This window comes from Silurus aristotelis, assembly GCF_946808225.1.
Source record: "Silurus aristotelis genome assembly, chromosome: 14".
Lineage (NCBI taxonomy): Eukaryota > Metazoa > Chordata > Actinopteri > Siluriformes > Siluridae > Silurus > Silurus aristotelis.
In genome coordinates this window covers 24,027,656-24,047,932 of record NC_139587.1, presented here as the reverse complement: position 1 = coordinate 24,047,932, position 20,277 = coordinate 24,027,656, and the positions used below count along the sequence as shown (strand labels likewise).

Genomic DNA, 20,277 nt, shown 5'->3' with positions numbered 1-20,277 from the left:
TTTCCTATTTCCATTTGCTTTAGAAATGAACTGAATCAAGATAACAGTTTGTAGCATAAAAGCTGACTAGACCACCAGAGCATCTACGGCCATATCTACTACCATGCATTGTTGAAAAATATGATTTCATTTCAAACTTTTCTTTGTTTTCTCACTGGAAAGATTCACATTGCGCCCTTAAAAAAAGGAAAAGAAAACACATAATTATGATGTAGTTTCTTAAAAAGATTAAGGTCTGATTTATTTAAAAATTAAAAGGCAATTTGGCTTCATGTCCATGAACTGTTTTTTGTTTTTCTTTTACCTGGTCAAGGTTTTTGTTTTTTATTATTATGCATATGGAGCTGTATGGATTATAAAAGTATGAACTGACAATTAGGACTTAAGATTGTATGCTCCCTTTGGTCATTGATCATCAATCAAATATCCTGGAATCGAAGTGTTTAATATTATATGTATATCTCTTTTTTAATCTATTTTCTATCTACCTCGTCCCAGGCTCTCCTGCAGGACACAGAGTGCTGCACGGTTGTTAAGTTGGCCTGTGTGATGGTGAAGTCTGAGTGTGATAAAGGTCACTCTGCATCGCTGTGCTCCTCTCTCCTGATCTTAAAGGGATTAGAAACCGGCTGAGTCACAGCCACCATCTGAGCTTCCACATGTGAAAGTGAGAAAAAGATAGAGAGCATGAATTTCAGGTCAAGTCGATCTGACGGTCTAACCTGACTGTCTAAGTCATTTTAGATTTGATTGCAATGGAAGGATGTGGACATTTAGGAAAATGTCAACCAAATTAGTTCTCTTGTCTTCAAATGCAGTAAAACAGGTGGTGGGATGCAGTTAAAGGTAACTTGTAGTGTGATCGAATAATGGTGTAATATTATCTGTTGTAATATTTAAAAACAACCTTTTTTTATGTTCCTCTTAGAAATGAGATATTGTGTAATACTAAAAGCCTACCACTAAGGGGCGGAAATGTGCCAAGTAATGATGGACAGAAAGGGTCGCTTTTTTCTTTCTTTCTTTTTTTTTGGTCAAACGTTTTTTATTATTTTTTGTGCTGAATTTTGTGGTAAATCACAGGCGATCACATGATCCCATATTCATACATACAAATGCAAAAAAATAGTGATTTATAAACGAGGGTCATAAAATGTATCATTACTTTATCGCCTTATTACAGCATTAATATATATTTTTTTGTATTTAACAAAGTTCAAACATTCATTAAAACGCAAAAATCATTTCTGAGAGTAACGTGAAGCCAACACGTGCCGAGCCACCAATAGCAGCGTCTCTGGACGCGTCCCTCCCCCTTCTATTTACTTTATTTGCATATTTCGTGCACGTGCGCGATTTCCGACCAATCCGCGAGCGAGAGAGGGTGGCCGAGCAAGCGTTACGTCGGCTATCCGGGGTTTTGCTGGCCGAATCCCAAACGCCATCCTGATTGAGGTGTAAGGGCCCTATGCAGGGCGCTAAAGTGCTTGTGAATTGTTTACTTCGAAGTGCACTAGGGCGGGGATAAGGAGGGCGTTTGGGAATTAACCAATGAGCTGAAACTTCATCGGAAGCTTCTGAGACAGGCGGAGAGGTTCGGGGAGAGACCGTCAGCTGTGGACAACCGGGCACAGGGCTCGGTCGGTGATTAGCTTCGAGGCGATCTGCGTGCTGGAGGGATTTTCACGACCATGGTGGTGAATTCAGTGCATTGGTTCCGAAAAGGGCTGCGACTCCACGACAACCCGTCGCTGCAGGAGGCGTTAAATGGCGCGGACACGGCGCGCTGTGTTTACGTCCTGGATCCGTGGTTCGCTGGAGCGGCGAACGTCGGAGTCAACCGGTGGAGGTGAGGGAGGGCTGCTTTCATCGGTCACCTGCGCACCCACAACTTTCCACGTGATCGGTCTCGTTCTTGTTTTATTTCCCATCCCGAGTTTATGCGTGTGTTTATTTGGATACATTTAAGATTAATTGTCTTTCCCGCCCCTTAAAAAGGCAAAGAAAAAATCTAAACGCGTCATTAACCACCTAATCGTTGACTCTGACAAACGTAACAACTTTCGGTCGTTTCTCAAATTGCTTCCTCGGTTTATCTTGAAGTGCGCGCGACGTCGGCTAAGTCTACAGATTAACTGTACACGAAGAAGTGCCCGGATTTAACCCGATCTGCGCACTTCAAATGCTGTTTTTGAGACGCGGCCGCACGTGTACGAGGTTATTGCACACAATTGCAGGAACTATATAACGATGGCGTTATTATTTTATCGGGGCGTTTTTTTTTTGTGCCTTTGGTAATAAGAAAGTGACGATTATATCGTTATAGCTTTGCAATTTTAATATGTTTTGTTTTACGTTACAGCTCTGTGTGATTGTGGTGAGTCTTAGTAGTTAAGTTTTGTCAACTGCAGCTTTGAAAGTAGTTCCGGCTGCAAGGCAAATCACAGGAGTGATACTAATGCGCTCGTCTAGGTTACTAGAATAACCGGATATTTTGCATTAAACTGATTTGAAATCCGCGTTTATCTGTTGTTATTTGTGTAAACATGTTTATGGGATATTAAAAAAAAATGTATTTGTGACAGTCAGAGGAAAAGCTGTAACTTGAGGTTTTTCAACACAGAAAGGGAGTTTTTTGTATGTTCAGAACACAGCTGTTCTAGTGTAAGTGATAACAGGGATGAATGTCTGCAACACTAAGCATAAATATAAATTGATAACTAATATGATTTCAGGTTTTTAATAGATACATTTTTAGGAAGTGTCAGCCAATGTTTAGGGTTCTGGGTTACTCGTGGGAAGGTCAAGGTTTCAAGCCCCAGCACAACCAAGCTCCTATGTTGGGTCCTTGAACAAGGCCCTTAACCCTCTCTGCTGTATCATGGCTGAGCCCAGATCCTAACAAGCTTGGATATGCGAAGAATGAATTTCACTCTGCTGTATGTGATGAGTTTCGTGTTGGAAAACTGCTCTGTTGTAGGAGGAATAAAACAGTATTTATAACAGCACAAGTGACCATTTTAATTTGTTTAACATATTTTGTAACCTCCTAAGCTTTTTTTTTCTGCAGATTTCTCCTGGAGTCGTTAGAAGATCTGGATACGAGTTTAAGGAAACTAAACTCGAGGTTGTTTGTGGTGCGAGGGCAACCCGCAGATGTGTTTCCCAGACTGTTCAAGGTCAGTTTGTGAAACTCCATTGTTTTTGGTCCCTGGATGCCCTAAAGTGTGTAATCATACATTTCTTCATTTTAAGTGAGAGCTTTAGCCTGATCAGGGTTGGGATGGAAACGGAGACTGTTCTGAAAACGCTGTTATGTAGAAAAATGCTGGTACAGTAATTCGTTCTTGAAAATTGCTCGTAGGTCCATTTGCTCGTACGTTCGAACTGATTTCCCTCATAAGAATGAATGTAAAAGTGATTTAATCCGTTTCGAGATCTCATTCGATCGCTTATTTCTGCACTTAAAAAGTAATTGTAGCCTATTTTAACAAACACATACACCGCAAAATACCGTAATGTAAACATAATTTAATACTTACCCATGTGGTAGTGGTTGATTGTGAGTGTGAGACGCGCACCACGCTCGTAACCTCCTCGGTTTCCATGGTAATTCTATTTACTTTCGTTTTCACAGCACCATCACTGATTTACATGGCAGACATTATTCAAGATTTCTAGTAAAATAAAAATATAAAACTAAAAAAAGTTAATTTTTTTCTGAACTGAACAACGAGAGCGACAAGTGATACGTCATCAACTAAGCGACTGATGCGACCCTCCGCAGAAAACGGGGAACCGGCAGCGTGGGTTTGCTCGTGCCTTCGAAATTTGCTCATGAAACAGGGTAAAATTGTGCGAGCGAGTTTGCTCGTATCTCCGTTTGCTCGTACTATAGGTTGCTCGTACAACGGGGTTTTACTGTAATTGGATCTGTAATTTTTTATACTCTTGCACAGTGAAATGAATTAAATTGACTGTTGAGCTTAGGCGCTTTGATGTTAGTGGCATCTTCAGGTATGGACAGATCAGGAAATGCATTTTTCACACCTGCCAACTTGAGAAAGAAAAATTATTTTTATATAAACAAATCACAGATATGACGCACAACAGTTTTTCCTCATAACGGAATGTTCCCGGCTTCAATCCGCCACGATCCATGTTGGATTTTCCTCCTTGAAGGAGTTTAACAAACTTTTTTATGCTTGACAGCTTACAATTAAAAAAGTCCAACAGCTAATTAAGGAGTATAATTAGCATTTTTCGCCAGTATTTGGATAAGAAATGCAAATCACAAGTCATATTTGAATTCACAGTTGAGTGATTTCACCTTTTTGTTCACTACTTGTTCTGGAAAGCAATATTCCTGTAATTAAATTACTTGAACGAAATGAGATGTCGAGAACGAGACTGTTCGGTTGTGGGTTGTATGCGCGCTGTTTCCGTAGCGATGTGATGTTAAACGCGCCGTACCCCAGCGCCTGCTACGTGTATTGGCCGAGGTGTATTTATTCTATAGGTTTCACCAGTTTGACAAATGACAGAAAAGAAATGGGGGAAAAAAAATACATTCAAAGTCACACAATAAACACAAATTAGTAAGAAAGTAATTAGATGATGATGATGATGATGATGACTAGGTCTCATTGCTGACAATTTTGTTTAGGGCAAATGTAATATGTAGTCATGCAGCCAGTTGTTGTTGTTGTTGTTTGTTTTTTTTTGTATTATGTATAATTTCACACTATTTTTGTGACGTCATTGTTTGGAGTGTTTGTGTGATTCCTCTTATACCTCAACAACTACAATTTTTAATGTGTAAATATAATGTTAAGTCAGGGTATTGTTTTTTGCTTTTAGCATTGGGGATTGGTTTTTAGCGATTTTTATCACCATGGTAACCTTCACTACATGGCCTACAGGTAGGAGCTCTCAAACCTAAATTGGACAAAGCAGCTGTGAGCACTATGGAAGTGGCCTTCACCATTGTTCTTCTACTTTTACTACAGCAGATTCAATTTGCAAGGACAATAAATAAAACTTTGCAGTCACTAAATAATTATATATAAAAAAGATTTCCAGTTTGAGGTTCATCTTAGTATTAGAAAGAATGAAACGGTTTAATACAAAATTTCTTTCAGGATCTGTTCCTACTCCTTATATATACTTTTTATTCTGTTCTAATGTGTTTTTACAAATTGTTTGAGTGAATGTGTCAAGACAGTTTACCTGTATAAATTAAATGCAAAGTAACATAAAAGATATTGGCGTTTTCAATCAGTTTATCCCAGAGGTGCCAAAATTTATCCTATTAAGTGCCAAAAATCAGATTAAATTGAGGGCCGTGAGGTGAAATAAAAGCGCATTTTACCAACCAATTATATTGAAATCTAAGTTGACATGGTTCCTCTCATTTCATTATATTTTAATATAAAGAAAGAAATTATGACTCTAATCTGCTTAAATAATGCAGTTTTATTTCCAGATTTTTCGCTCAGTGAAACTTCTAGTACACTGAGTAACAATCCAGTTTTTTTGTACAATAGAGTGGAACATATTAACCTCATTAAACTGGCTTGAATTTGTTTGGGTTTTGTTAACTTGGAAACGGGTTTGTTCACAAAGAGAGACGTCTGTTTTTGCATAACTTTTGAGTTGTATTTTCATGCTGTGGAAAGTCAGTGAGACAATATAGTTCCTTGTATTATTTACAATAAGGGAACCTTTCGCGGCCTGTCTGCTTTTTCTCTCTTTCGAAGTTTTATTTAGAGAAAGGAAACGCAGCTTGCGATTGTTGATACATCACTAAATTTGTCATTACTGATGTTCAATTAATTTGCTTCTCCAGACGCAGTTTTTTTTTTCTCTGTAAAATGCTGGACAAAAGTATTGTTACGCCTGACTTTCCAGCCATATGTGGTTCTTCCCAAAACTGTTACCAAAAAGTTGGTATGGTATGTCTATGGATGCTGTAGGATTATATTTTATTTCTTTATTTGAGCTAGAAGACCCAAACCTGATCACTTCCTTAAGAAAGGTTAAGTGTAAAGGTATTCTTGTTCCCAGTTTTAGACAAGCCACTGTTGTATAATGTGACTACAAAACCAGAAACCGATACAAATAATTCAAGGATTTTTGTCAAATATGGCATTCAGCTGCTTATCTGCTTTCCTTTCTGTACACATCAGAAAGAATATTCCCAATATAAACACTATTTTGTTCCTGTGTGCTTTTAGAACGGCACGTTTCACATTTAGTCCCCATTTGCTGTGATAATCACCGCCACTCTTCTGGGAAGATGTTCCTCTAGATTTGAAAGTGTACTTGGAGTGAGATTTGTGCTAATTCAGCCAAAAGAGTGGAAAAGTGAGGTGCCCCAATACTTTTGTACATATTGTACATGTGTGTAGAATTCGACCAATGAATCGGTTTTGCTGGAGTTCTCAGCAAAAATCCATAGCAATAGTTTTTCCCGGCTTTCGGTCCACTGATGATACGAGAGCGGCCTCTAGAGGCGAAACACTGATGCCACGTGCTGTGTTTTTTCTGCACACGAGACTGCGTGCTGCACAGAGAGCGCTATATTATATTTATTATTTATAATTGATAAATTCTATTAGATTTATTAATAATTTATGTTTATTGTATTTAAGATATTTTCAAGATTCAGTACTGTTTCATTATTTTTTTTTATGTCTGCAATAAAGTTCAGTACCATTTTGCATTGAATATGTTTGTTTTAATCGGTTGATTAATCGGTTATTGGCAACTTGGCTATCTGTAAATCCATATGCATCAGTTGACCTCTAATTGTGTGTATATAATCTGTTTGCTATGTTGCCCACTACTGTTCTGCCAGTAATATTTAGTGTATTTGATTACATGGAGCAGTCTTAATTGTCCTTAATGGTCCTAGTAGACCTATTCACTCTTCTATCGCTCTCTCTCTCTCGTAATCTCTCATTCTCTCTCTCATGCTTCCTCAGGAGTGGAACGTGACTCGTCTGACATTCGAGTATGACTCAGAGCCGTACGGTAAGGAGCGTGATGGGGCCATCATTAAAATGGCCCAGGAGTTTGGCGTGGAGACGATCGTGAGGCACTCACACACACTCTACAATCCAGACAGGTGTGTAGAAATATTCTTTCCTTTTCAACTCTGCACAGACGCACACAGGAACACGTTGAGTTTATTATCTACACTCTGTCACTTTCACACAGATTGTACGTTCTACATTCAATGTTTGGTAATGGGATAAAAATGGTTAGAAATGGTATCGTCAACACCTCGTCAATTTAAGCATCGTTAATAAACTTCGAGCTCTGCTTAGAACCCACGATATGCACCGCAGGCTTCGAGTAAACCTGCAAGCTTGTTTTTCAGTCAGCGTGCATAACTAACAACACGATGTGAAAGCAGAGATACTGCAGTCGAGCCATCTGGGTTAAGAATAACAAATACCGCTGTCAGATTGTATAACTGTGCGGAAAGGAAAGTCCTAGAGAGTGCCAGCATGCCAGACTGTGGGCCATCACTCTTATATAAATGGGATTGGTGTGTTTAATACACACCATGCACGTGGACAAGCTCCAAACCAGAAAGAGCCAGGGTTAAGTGCGTCAGTACTGTACAGACTCGACCGTTCCGTGCGCCCTCTGCCTGCGGACAAGTGCCACTGCAGGTCACACTGAGCACCATGTGCAGTGCTGAGTGACTCTTCAGTCACAGCGTGTGGCAGCGAGACAGAATGACAAGCAGAACCGAAAAGTGTATGTAATTCAAAATAGCGCACATGCTCCAGCTGCATGCTGGCTCCTCACACACACATGCAGCAGTCGTTATACAGTCGTCCCTCGCGTATCGCTGTAGTTACGTACCAAAACCAAAACACCTGACTCCCAACCACACAAAGAAAATTGTACAATGAATCAGAGAGGACTGTTGCGTAAGGTCAAGCCTAAAAATAAAGAAACCGGCTGTTGGGCTTGTGGAAGCTAAAAGTAAGAGAGATTCAGGATCTTTCAGCTGATAAGACAAGCCATGTGCAGTGATTAAAAGCCAAGTGCACTTTAAAAAATAAATAAATAAATAAGCGTGGCAGAAGGCAACAAGAGGTTTGGGGTTAACATGGATGAGACTGAGGGAGTCAGCGATGCAAACATGACCAAAACCAGATGCATTCCTGATCATGTGTTTATCTTTTATCTGCTTGTGTTCTATATGGTGGATGTTCAGAAATAATGGATACTTTTTACTTAAGTACATGTCAGAGCCCAAACTTCTTTACTTGAGTCAAAAAGTGTAGTCAGAACTTCAACTTTTGCCAGTCTTTTAAAACATGAGTATCTGTATTCTGTACTCTTAATGTACACTGAAGAATGTGTGTACTATTGATGTCTTTGCCTGTCGTTTGAAATTAGGCAGTGACTCAGCTGTTTGGACATCTAGGGGAAGTTCATTCCACCACCTCGGTGCCAGAACAGGAAACGCTCTTGATGTATAGAATTTATATATTTACAAAACATTCAAACTACTCTTAAAATTTTATTTATAGGACAATCAGGCTACAATTAAACAAACAACACCAAAAAAAAGTCAACCAATATTTTCTATATATATATATCTAATGTATTTAGAGTGATGTTAGTGAAGTGAATTATTCTGAACCCAGTCAATTATTCAATCGATAAGCTGCAATAACTTTTGTCCTTGTTCTATTCAGGATCATCGAGATGAACAACAACCATCCACCGCTTACCTTCAAACGCTTTCAGGCCATCGTGAGCCGCCTCGAGCTGCCCAAGAAGCCGCTGCCCACCATCACGCCTGGGCAGATGGCCGGCCGCAGCTCTCAGCTCTCGGAGAACCACGACAAGCGTTATGGCGTGCCCTCGCTGCAGGAGCTCGGTTAGGCATCGTTTACTTGTTACATACCTGTTTTTATATTTTGCCTGGATACAGTTGTATCGCAGTCTGGGTTACTAATCAGAAGTTCAGTGGTTCAAGTCCCCAGTATCACCATGCTCTTAACCCTTTGCACTCCAGGGACACTTTATCATGTCTTATCCTGCGCTCTGACCCATGCTTTTTAACGTCGCTTGTAAATGTGAAGAAAGAAATTCACCTGTGATGAGTAAAAAGCATCTTTACTCTTTAATGAGATTTCAATGCAATACTCTTCGGGATTCCTTTTTTTATGAGCAGCTGCACGTCACGAGCATCACAGTTAAAACTCTGGGTTACTGATTTATGTTCAAGCCCCATCGCCACCATACTGCCCCTGTTTGGCCCTTGAGTGAGGCCCTTAGTCTGATCCCAACCTTGGATATTCAAGGCAAAAATTCACTGTGGTGTAATTTCTATGTGACAGATAAAGGCTGTTTATGATTCTGTGATGAATGTATACGTCATTATACTGTTGTTGAATACTAAGGTGTGGGTTAAGCAGTCAATATCGAATGAGTAGGGTTGTGAAACTCTGTATGTGAAAGTTTGTAAACTTGCCATGGGTATAAACTAGGAATTGACACAATTGCAGGTTATTCTATAGTTCTACTTACATGTTTGTTTTTATAAAGTTTTATTTACAGTGTGTTTTGTATATGATACAGTTTATATAAATTTCCATAAATTCCTGAACATTTTCCACCCCTAATGTTGATCTTGTGTGGTTGTTTGCATCAGGGTTTAAACCTCAGGGCGAGGCTGTGCCAGTTTGGAGAGGTGGTGAAACTGAGGCTCTGGAGAGACTCAATAAGCATCTGGACAGAAAGGTGAATCCTAAAAAAAAAAAACAATAGAAATTGATAAAAAATAAAATAAAAAAAAACACATTTAACTATTCAGTTGATTTATACCCTACAATTGAACCTATAAGCCTTTTTGTTTAATCCGGTCGTTTTGTGTGTGTGTGTGTGTGTGTGTGTGTGTGTGTGTGTGTGTGTGTGTGTGTGTGTGTGTGTGTGTGTGTGTGTGTGTGTGTGTGTGTGTGGTTAGGCATGGGCGGCAAGTTTTGAGCGTCCTCGAATCAAGGCCCACTCGCTGTTTGCCAGTCCTACTGGACTGAGTCCATACCTCTGTTTCGGCTGCTTGTCATCACGAGTGCTTTATTACCACTTGCGTGAACTCTACATGAAGGTCAGTGAATGGTGACGAGAAATTTTCACTAATTAGAACAGGTTTCTTAAGTCTTCAATTCATGAACTAAACCTTCTTGAATGTAATTTATACCAGGAACTTGTTTGCTAGAAAAAAAACACTGACGTGATGAAGATGATGATGATGATATTTGTCTTTCCCAGCTGCGCCGACGCTCCAGTCCTCCTCTCTCGCTGTTCAGGCAGCTGCTGTGGCGTGAGTTCTTCTACACCGCGGCTACCAACAACCCCAGCTTCGATCGCATGGAAGGCAACCCCATTTGCGTGCAAATCCCTTGGGACCACAATCCCGAAGCGTTGGCCAAGTGGGCCGAAGGCAGGACGGGCTTCCCCTGGATCGATGCCATCATGTGCCAGTTGAGGCAGGAGGGCTGGATCCATCACCTAGCACGCCACGCCGTGGCCTGCTTCCTCACCCGAGGAGACCTGTGGATCAGCTGGGAGAACGGCATGAAGGTACAGCCGATTCTGAGTGTTGAGTCAAATCAAAGCAAGAGTTTTGACACTTTTCATAAGAAACTGAAGTAACAAAGTGAACGTGTTGGTGAGGTTCTGCGTGTGGTGTGATCATCATCATGTACAGGTGTTTGAAGAGCTGCTGCTGGACTCTGACTGGAGCGTAAATGCTGGAAGCTGGATGTGGCTTTCCTGCAGCGCTTTCTTCCAGCAGTTCTTCCACTGCTACTGTCCCGTGGGCTTCGGACGCCGCATCGACCCCAGCGGAGACTACATACGGTAACTTTTTAAAAATCATGATCATAAATTGAACACGCAGTGCTCACTATACAGTCTGAGACTGTCCTGGGTCATTATGTGCAAAGCTTCGGAAAATCACTCATGAATAATTACTCTTAAACATGCTTTTAAAGATTGTTCAATGGTGTAGAAAAATCATATGGGAATCTTTGTTTTAATCATGAAAAGGTTATACAGTCGTCCCTCTCGTATCGCTGTAGTTACGTACCAAAACCAAAAAATATTGAACAATATTATTGTTTAAGCCATAAATCGTCCTCCCACACTCTTTAAACACACACACAGAAAACATTTGCAAGAATATAGTGAGATGAATTTTGTGTAATTTTGTAGAAAGATCACATTTATAGTGAGTACTGTAGTACAGTAGTGTAGCATAGCCTATGCGTAGTTTCTCTGCTATTTATGACGTCAAAAAAGGGGCTGCGTTAAAGATACACGTCAAGTTTATTTCTATAGCACTTTTCACAACAGACCTTGTCTCAAAGCAGCTTTAGAGAATTTTAGAGTTAAGGTGAGCAATGTGTTTGTATCCCTGATGAGCAGCCATGGTGACTGTGGCAAGAAAAAACTTCCCTAGATGTTATGAGGAAGAAACCTTGAGAGGAACCTTGAGAGGGGACCCCATCCTCATTTGAGTGATATCAAAAGTAAATATTTAAAACAATACAGAACACTGGAGAGTGAGAACTTGCATGAGCACCGGAATGTAAGATTGTGAGTAATGTCCTTTCCAAATACTTCTACAGTCTTGTGCAGTCAGCTGACGTTATGGAACCAGGAGCTACCGAGCAACTCATAAAATAGCTCAACATTTAACAACGTTACTGCATTCTTTATTTTCATTGGCTGGTGACGTATGTCTTCAACTCCGCCCTTTTCTTTTGACGTCAGAGGATATAAGCGGAAAATAAGCGGAAACCTACGGATTCTTGTAACGCTACTCATTTTTTATGATGAACTGAATTCGGGACCGCTTGCGAAAACAAAATGTTTACGTGCCAAAACGATGTTAGCAGACTGCCTCACAGACAAGCATGGAGCTAGAAGCTTAATAGTTTTGTGTTCTTTTGGCATTAAAGGAACCAACATGGCAACCATTCCATATTTCAACACTATGCATTTCTGCTAGGACTGATTGGAACCCTACTAATGCTATGATCACATTAGAGGTCTAATTAAGAGCAAAATACTTGAATGAAATTGGAGTAAATGTTCTTGACTCTTTGAGATGAGTAATAGTTCAATGTAAATTGTTTGGAATGATGTTTTAACCAATCATGCGCTGTTTCTATATAACAAACCACACAAGATGTGACCAGTGTTGAATTTTTGCTTTCTAGGAAAACAGAATTGATTTAGAACACAAACACAAAATCTGCATCTACAGCTGTTAAACTTCTTATCTCGTATATTGCTTTTTATTATTTCTTTAAACGTCCTAAGAAGATTTTAAAATTGGCTCTAACAAAAATAAATAAACATTACACAGCTTAATATGTTTTAGAGGTATTTTTTATTTTAAGTTATAATAGTCTAGTAGTTATATTAGCTTTGAGATTCACTTCATGACCAACATCAGACCCCAAGGCCCTTTTAGGAAAATGTTATATAAACGTGACTAGGGAGGTGAGGGGCAGTGTGTAGAGCGTTAGGAGCTTCCAGGGATAAAGTTCACAGCAGCAGTTTAACAGCGTTTCGTGTAGGCAAAGTTCAACTGTTCTTTTTAGCTCTGAGACGGATTGGTTTACTCTTCAAAATCACATCTCAGAATGTATAACCATGACAACCATAGAAATAAAAAGTATTCACATAACTGTCTGCTCTCTGGAAGATAAAATATGTAAAGCTTTAGTTTTAGTAATTTCTTATTATTATATATTATGTGCTTCTTTTCATGATTTCTGTCCACCATCACTTTATCAAAGGCTTCACAGAAACACAAGTACAGAGGTGCCAATAGTTACGGTTTAGCTGTAGAATTTGCAATTTTTGACAGTTGGATCGACACAGGAGATGCATTTAAACAAAAAAAAACTACACTTGCTAAAACTAAGACCAGCCTTCAATAAACTGACAATGAAATGAATGAAAAAAAAAAAGGACAATAGACTTTTGTCATCATGAAATGATTGACTTATGAACACTCCAGTTGGAGCTGACACCCTGGAAGCCCCACCCACTCTCCCACTTCTGATCATCATACCTCTTTACGGATAGTCTATACTCTATGTGATGATATGATAACTAGCATCACTTCTAATGAAGATTTTCTATTTAAAAATATTGGGTTTCTGTGCTAATTTTTGTATTTTCCGTGCACAGGAGATATATTCCCGAGCTGAAGGACTACCCGAGCCGCTACATCTACGAGCCTTGGAATACACCCGAGTCGATTCAGAAGGCAGCGAACTGCATTGTGGGAGTCCATTATCCCAAACCCATGTTAAACCATGCAGAGAGTAGCCGCCTCAACATCGAGAGGATGAAGCAAGTCTATCAGCAGCTTTCTCACTACAGAGGCCTTAGTGAGTCTCTCTCTCTCACACACACACACACACACACACACACACACACACACACACACACACACACACAAGCAGCCTTGTATGAGCAAGCCATGTTATTCTTTGCAACAGGTTGAAACATTCTGGAAAGAACACTCTGGTGTAGGGTCAAGTGCTGTTACAACATGCTAATGCTCTCATTAGAATTTTTGGGTTGTTTTTTTCACTAGTGCTGCCCCCTAAAACCCACACATTTGCCCTTTTATTCTCTGTAAAATAAAATGAGGTTGGATGTAACAGGACAACAGTGATAATAAATTGAGTGGATAACACAAGCAGCCTTTTTAGCACCATACTTTTATCCTAATGGAGTAATTACCTCAGGTTTTCCGAGGCCTTTCGACCTACAGCAACACAGTGAATTAGATAACGGGACTTTTTTCAAGTGCATGCGTCAACCTTGGTTTTGAACCTACTTGACCTCCAAGTGGGCCTCATACGAAGCCTGTCAAAAGTTTATTTTTATAGTTTTCGAGACACATGCATGTTCTAGTTGTTTATAAGCTAGTCTAGGTCAAAGGCAGTGAATGACTGGAGGAAAGTTCTGTAGACAGAGGAGTCCAAATTGAAAATGTTTGCTTCTAACAGAAGAACTGATGTTAGCAGACTCTATTCCATTCTTTAACACCATGCAATTCCATCTGCTAATTAGAACTGATTTTACCATACAACAAGGCGATGACCTCGAACAATACATTCAAGCTCAGTAAGTGTTATTTAGAAAGCAAACAGTCGGTTAGAGTAATATCTATCTTGGAACGGCCTGCCCAGTCACCGCACCTAAAACCTATTGAACTGTTCCGGGATGAACCGGATCGCAAGGACAGAAAGAAATCTCCAACTAGTGAAGAAGAACTTTGTCAAGTTTTACAAGAGGCACAGCAAAGTATTTCAGCTGAATGTTTGAAGAAACAAACTGTCTGGATGCCAAGAGTGTGTAAAGCTGTTGTTCGTGTGCGTGTGTGTGTGTGTGTGTGTGTGTGTGTGTGTGTTATGGATATAGATATTGGTACCTACCTTATCAACCAAAGGTAAGGTTAGGTGAAAGACAGACACATGAATCAACAAACATTTCACAGGCACTGTGTTTTAAAAACTGTATGAGAAAACTTGTCATAATATGTTTAAATAAGCTTTTACGTAAAATTTTTGGAACATGTCATTAATGAAACTGTCTGGGGGAAAAAAAATGTTCACATCCTATGAGATTTTTGTATTAATGTATATATTGTGAAAATCTTAAATGTAAACCTCGATTGAAAGACTAAGAGAGAAACTGCAGTAACCCACCAAATTAATAATCTGAAGCCTATTTGTTAACTCAACAGGTTTGCTAGCCTCGGTGCCCACCATTCAGGAGGAGGCAGAGCCGTCAATGTCGGACGACTCTCAGGCCAGCAGCAGCGGTAAGAAACATGCAGTTGCAGCAGTTTTTTGTGCATGTAAGGCTTATTTTTGCCTCGTTTTCCTGGAAAAGGAAAAGCAACAACAACATCTAAAGAGCTCTGGCACTGTAGTCTCTGAATGTACCAATCGGGTTATGGTTAATGTTTAAACCTTATCTTAAACTATGTTTATTTACTTTTATATTGATAGCCATGTATGACTTTGTAATCAGGTTCTATAATGGTCATGAATTCTTCCTATAAGTGACTGGAAACGCAGTGGGAATTGCACACAGTTAGGATTAACAGCCAGTGGAATAAGGGTTTAGTTGAACCATTCAAAAAACTAAGCCATGTAATTGCATGCATAAAGCCAGCAGTCAATAAAACGACAGAAAATCTTACAGATTCACAGTCAGGAGAGTAAATCATTAAATAAAACATTTTAAAGTGTGCTGATATTGAAAAAGTCAATGACGACATGGTGTAATGTGGCCCAAACTGCTGTTTCCACCCTGAAGTTAGTTGATTGCTGATAACCGCAAGTTTTCCTGTTATCACTTGCACTATAACTGCTAGAAACCAGCTACAACAATGGAAAGTCCAGATGGAAAGTCCATCTGTCCCGAATACGTTCCTATGTCTGAAAATATACTGACTGTAACAAAGCACTGGAGACGCCTTCCATAAATGGTACATATAATTATTCTTATGGAAGGATTCTTTTTTAATTATTTTTTTTTATTCTTTGTTACTGGTCATAAGTGCAGAATTAAGACATTGTTGTGAAAGTATATAAGCATATAAATATCAAAATAAATTTTTCCTCCAGGTTCCATCTCGATGTCCCATCAGCCACAGCCTGAGTTTGAACCACAGCCACCTCAAACAGATCCCGACCCTGATCCAGACCAGGACCCGGATCCCGAGCCTTCATCGGCTCCTGCAGCCGTGAGAAAACGAGGTCGCTCCTCTGAACCACAGAACTCGCAGAACCCCAAAGTGCAACACACTAGTCAGACGATAGCTGAGCAGCTGCGTACGAACAGCAAGGAGTGACTGAGCAGGTGATGAATCACACACACGGACTCATTCACAGCAGGGCATTTTTTTCTGTACAATAAAATTATTTATTTTTTTTGCCGTTCCTGACATATATTGTTGGCCTTGGATTTGAAATGTATATTAATGAGAGTTTGTGAATATGAAATGCAATGTGGAAAAAGCTTGACTGATAGCCTGTAAGGCATGTTTTGGTATACAGTGCCTTGCGAAAGTATTCGGCCCCCTTGAACTTTGCGACCTTTTGCCACATTTCAGGCTTCAAACATAAAGATATAAAACTGTAATTTTTTGTGAAGAATCAACAACAAGTGGGACACAATCATGAAGTGGAACGAAATTTATTGGATATTTCAAACTTTTTTTAACAAATAAAAAACTGAAAAATTGGGCGTGCAAAATTATTCAGCCCCCTTAAGTTAATACTTTGTAGCGCCACCTTTTGCTGCGATTACAGCTGTAAGTCGCTTGGGGTATGTCTCTATCAGTTTTGCACATCGAGAGACTGAAATCTTTGCCCATTCCTCCTTGCAAAACAGCTCGAGCTCAGTGAGGTTGGATGGAGAGCATTTGTGAACAGCAGTGTTCAGTTCTTTCCACAGATTCTCGATTGGATTCAGGTCTGGACTTTGACTTGGCCATTCTAACACCTGGATATGTTTATTTGTGAACCATTCCATTGTAGATTTTGCTTTATGTTTTGGATCATTGTCTTGTTGGAAGACAAATCTCCGTCCCAGTCTCAGGTCTTTTGCAGACTCCATCAGGTTTTCTTCCAGAATGGTCCTGTATTTGGCTCCATCCATCGTCCCATCAATTTTAACCATCTTCCCTGTCACTGCTGAAGAAAAGCAGGCCCAAACCATGATGCTGCCACCACCATGTTTGACAGTGGGGATGGTGTGTTCAGGGTGATGAGCTGTGTTGCTTTTACGCCAAACATAACGTTTTGCATTGTTGCCAAAAAGTTCGATTTTGGTTTCATCTGACCAGAGCACCTTCTTCCACATGTTTGGTGTGTCTCCCAGGTGGCTTGTGGCAAACTTTAAACAACACTTTTTATGGATATCTTTAAGAAATGGCTTTCTTCTTGCCACTCTTCCATAAAGGCCAGATTTGTGCAGTATACGACTGATTGTTGTCCTATGGACAGAGTCTCCAACCTCAGCTGTAGATCTCTGCAGTTCATCCAAAGTGATCATGGGCCTCTTGGCTGCATCTCTGATCAGTCTTCTCCTTGTATGAGCTGAAAGTTTAGAGGGACGGCCAGGTCTTGGTAGACTTGCAGTGGTCTGATACTCCTTCCATTTCAATATTATCGCTTGCACAGTGCTCCTTGGGATGTTTAAAGCTTGGGAAATCTTTTTGTATCCGAATCCGGCTTTAAACTTCTCCACAACAGTATCTCGGACCTGCCTGGTGTGTTCCTTGTTCTTCATGATGCTCTCTGCGCTTTAAACGGACCTCTGAGACTATCACAGTGCAGGTGCATTTATACGGAGACTTGATTACACACAGGTGGATTCTATTTATCATCATTAGTCATTTAGGTCAACATTGGATCATTCAGAGATCCTCACTGAACTTCTGGAGAGAGTTTGCTGCACTGAAAGTAATGGGGCTGAATAATTTTGCACGCCCAATTTTTCAGTTTTTTATTTGTTAAAGTTTGAAATATCCAATAAATTTCGTTCCACTTCATGATTGTGTCCCACTTGTTGTTGATTCTTCACAAAAAAATTTGTTTTTTATCTTTATGTTTGAAGCCTGAAATGTGGCAAAAGGTCACAAAGTTTAAGGGGGCCAAATACTTTCGCAAGGCACTGTATATGCTGATTTGGTCTAAAAGGGTGAAGTAGTATAAATATGACCTCTTCAGACTTCATTGTAAGTTTCAAACCCTCTTTCTTGTTTTACATTTATTACCAATTATTATTAGTTTATCATTGTAAATGGTCACAGGTTATTATGTACTGTGTCTTGGGACATACAGACATAGAGGCCACACCTCCATCACTGAGACTGACTGGAACAGAGGTCACACCTCCATCACTGAGACTGACAGGCACAGAGGCCACTCCTCCTTCACTGAGACTAATAGGCAATAGGGTCACACTTCCATCACTAGAAACTGACGTGCACTCGAGGTCACGCCTTTATCACTGAGACTTACAGGCACAGAAGTCACATGTCCATCACTGAGACTGACAGACACTTAAAGTTACTTCCTTTACTGAGAAAGTTAGTTACATAGGCCACACCTCCTTCAATGAGACTGACGGGCGCACGGGCCACACCTCCTTCAATGAGACTGACGGGCGCACGGGCCACACCCCCTTCACTGAGACTGGCGGGCGCACGGGCCACACCTCCTTCACTGAGACTGGCGGGCGCACGGGCCACGACTCCTTCACTGAGACTGGCGGGCGCACGGGCCACGACTCCTTCACTGAGACTGGCGGGCGCACGGGCCACGACTCCTTCACTGAGACTGGCGGGCGCACGGGCCACGACTCCTTCACTGAGACAGGCGGGCGCACGGGCCACGACTCCTTCACTGAGACAGGCGGGCGCACGGGCCACGACTCCTTCACTGAGACTGGCGGGCGCACGGGCCACGACTCCTTCACTGAGACTGGCGGGCGCACGGGCCACGACTCCTTCACTGAGACTGGCGGGCGCACGGGCCACGACTCCTTCACTGAGACTGGCGGGCGCACGGGCCACGACTCCTTCACTGAGACTGGCGGGCGCACGGGCCACGACTCCTTCACTGAGACTGGCGGGCGCACGGGCCACGACTCCTTCACTGAGACTGGCGGGCGCACGGGCCACGACTCCTTCACTGAGACTGGCGGGCGCACGGGCCACGACTCCTTCACTGAGACTGGCGGGCATACAGGCCTTACCTACAATGAGACTGGCAGGCTCAGAGGCTACCCTATCTTCATTGAGCTTGTTGTGTACAGAGGCTACACCTCCTTCACGGACTTGAATAGCACAGTGGCCACACCTACCTTATTAAGAATGTGGCTAAAAAAAGACCACACCTTCAGTGAGAATGTTCACTACAGTGACTGTACTATAAATCTCAGCACCAGTGCACTTGTTTTACATCCCAGCACAATACTGTATTGATAATCCCTGCAACCAACCTTTTTTTTCCTTTCTTCCTTTCTACACAGATTGTGAAGATGAAGGTAAACAAAAGGGGAAGGATGCTCTGCGAAACAACAACAAAAACCATCCACACAACAGGAAAATTAGTGCAACACATCAGAGTACAAGCTGAGAGGAAGAATAAAGAAATGACACTGCAGCGTGTTCGGGGGTCGGCACACACGGAGCATCTGTTGTTTTTAACCTGTTCAGCAAAGTTAGAGCTTTAACGACACATTCGTATTTAAAGCAAACGTGCCCTGATCAGCATTAAACGTAGTACAACTAGCTTTCACGTTAAATCAGGTTAAGAGCGATTTATCAGTGTTGTATTTTTTTTTTTATACAGTATAATTTCAAATTTCATAACCTCAGCACAAGCTCAAGAAGATTCATTAATCAGGCATTGCTTGAAGGAACTTTTTTTTTCTTCTTCCTTTTCCATAAGATTTAAACAAGTCCATCCAGTTCTCCTGTCTAAAGGACGTTCGCTTTGTTTATCTACATTCCACGTTATCATGCACGTTCACAAGCCTGGGTCCCCTGCCAAGCAGACTAGCGTTATTTATTTAATCTTTGCTGTTGTACAAGTGTTTATTTAGGTTTCGAGCGATAAAAGCTCTGCAGGGGTGAGAAGCAGGCGTGCCCCTGTGTGCACTTTCATGCTTTGATTAAGGACAGTTGGGTGAGCAATGATTTTTGGAAGGCGATGTCGAGAGAAAGACGCTGCAGTTACTGCACTGTTTATCTGCACTAAATAAAATCCATCATTTTGACACACTTTTTTGTTTTGTTTTTACTTTTACTGTTATTCTGAATTAGATGTCTGGGGCAAAGTTATTTCAATGATCATTTCTACAAGTTATTTCTATGATCTGTGGTGAAATATATACTGTATAATGTGACTGGTCCATAGTCGCATAAACTCGCATCAAATTTATCACTGAAAATACTGAAAATCTCCTGACACATCTGTAAAATCAGCTCTGAGGGTACTCTGGGTTTACACCAACCAGACATACCTGTCATAATGTTTTAAAGTCAAAGTGAATAGCACTTGTTTTTAATCAAAATTAATAAAAGAAAATAATCAAAGTTGCGCTTTTGGAGGAAAGGCTCCGGGTTACTGAGCAGAAGCTCAGGGATTCACCCAAAACAAGACACCCAAACAAGTTCCAGCATAACGATGC

The 20,277-nt window shown here is 40.8% G+C and overlaps 1 protein-coding gene and 1 long non-coding RNA gene across 2 annotated transcripts; one reads left to right on the top strand and one right to left on the bottom strand.

The window, feature by feature from the left end:
* Positions 1 to 1,370: 1,370 nt before the first annotated feature.
* cry2 (cryptochrome circadian regulator 2) lies at positions 1,371 to 19,865 on the top strand. The gene is made up of 12 exons (XM_083561054.1): positions 1,371 to 1,849; positions 3,071 to 3,179; positions 6,987 to 7,129; positions 8,724 to 8,908; positions 9,686 to 9,774; positions 9,998 to 10,138; positions 10,303 to 10,614; positions 10,742 to 10,893; positions 13,240 to 13,442; positions 14,810 to 14,887; positions 15,699 to 15,933; positions 19,114 to 19,865. The coding sequence occupies exons 1-11, from the start codon at positions 1,692 to 1,694 to the stop codon at positions 15,923 to 15,925; spliced, it is 1,797 nt and encodes a 598-aa protein (XP_083417180.1). The 5' UTR covers positions 1,371 to 1,691; the 3' UTR covers positions 15,926 to 15,933; positions 19,114 to 19,865.
* Positions 1,696 to 7,836, bottom strand: LOC310737022. The gene is made up of 3 exons (XR_014536727.1): positions 5,372 to 7,836; positions 3,923 to 5,229; positions 1,696 to 3,328 (listed from the first exon to the last, which is right to left on the bottom strand). It is a non-coding gene; the product is annotated as an uncharacterized lncRNA (long non-coding RNA).
* Positions 19,866 to 20,277: the final 412 nt, after the last annotated feature.

Coding starts and splice junctions, on each gene's coding strand:
- cry2 (XM_083561054.1), top strand. CDS start 1,692: ATGGTGGTGAATTCAGTGCATTGGTTCCGAAAAGGGCTGCGACTCCAC. Junction 8,909..9,685: donor GCCCTCGCTGCAGGAGCTCG/GTTAGGCATCGT, acceptor TGTTTGCATCAG/GGTTTAAACCTCAGGGCGAG. Junction 10,615..10,741: donor GCTGGGAGAACGGCATGAAG/GTACAGCCGATT, acceptor CATCATGTACAG/GTGTTTGAAGAGCTGCTGCT.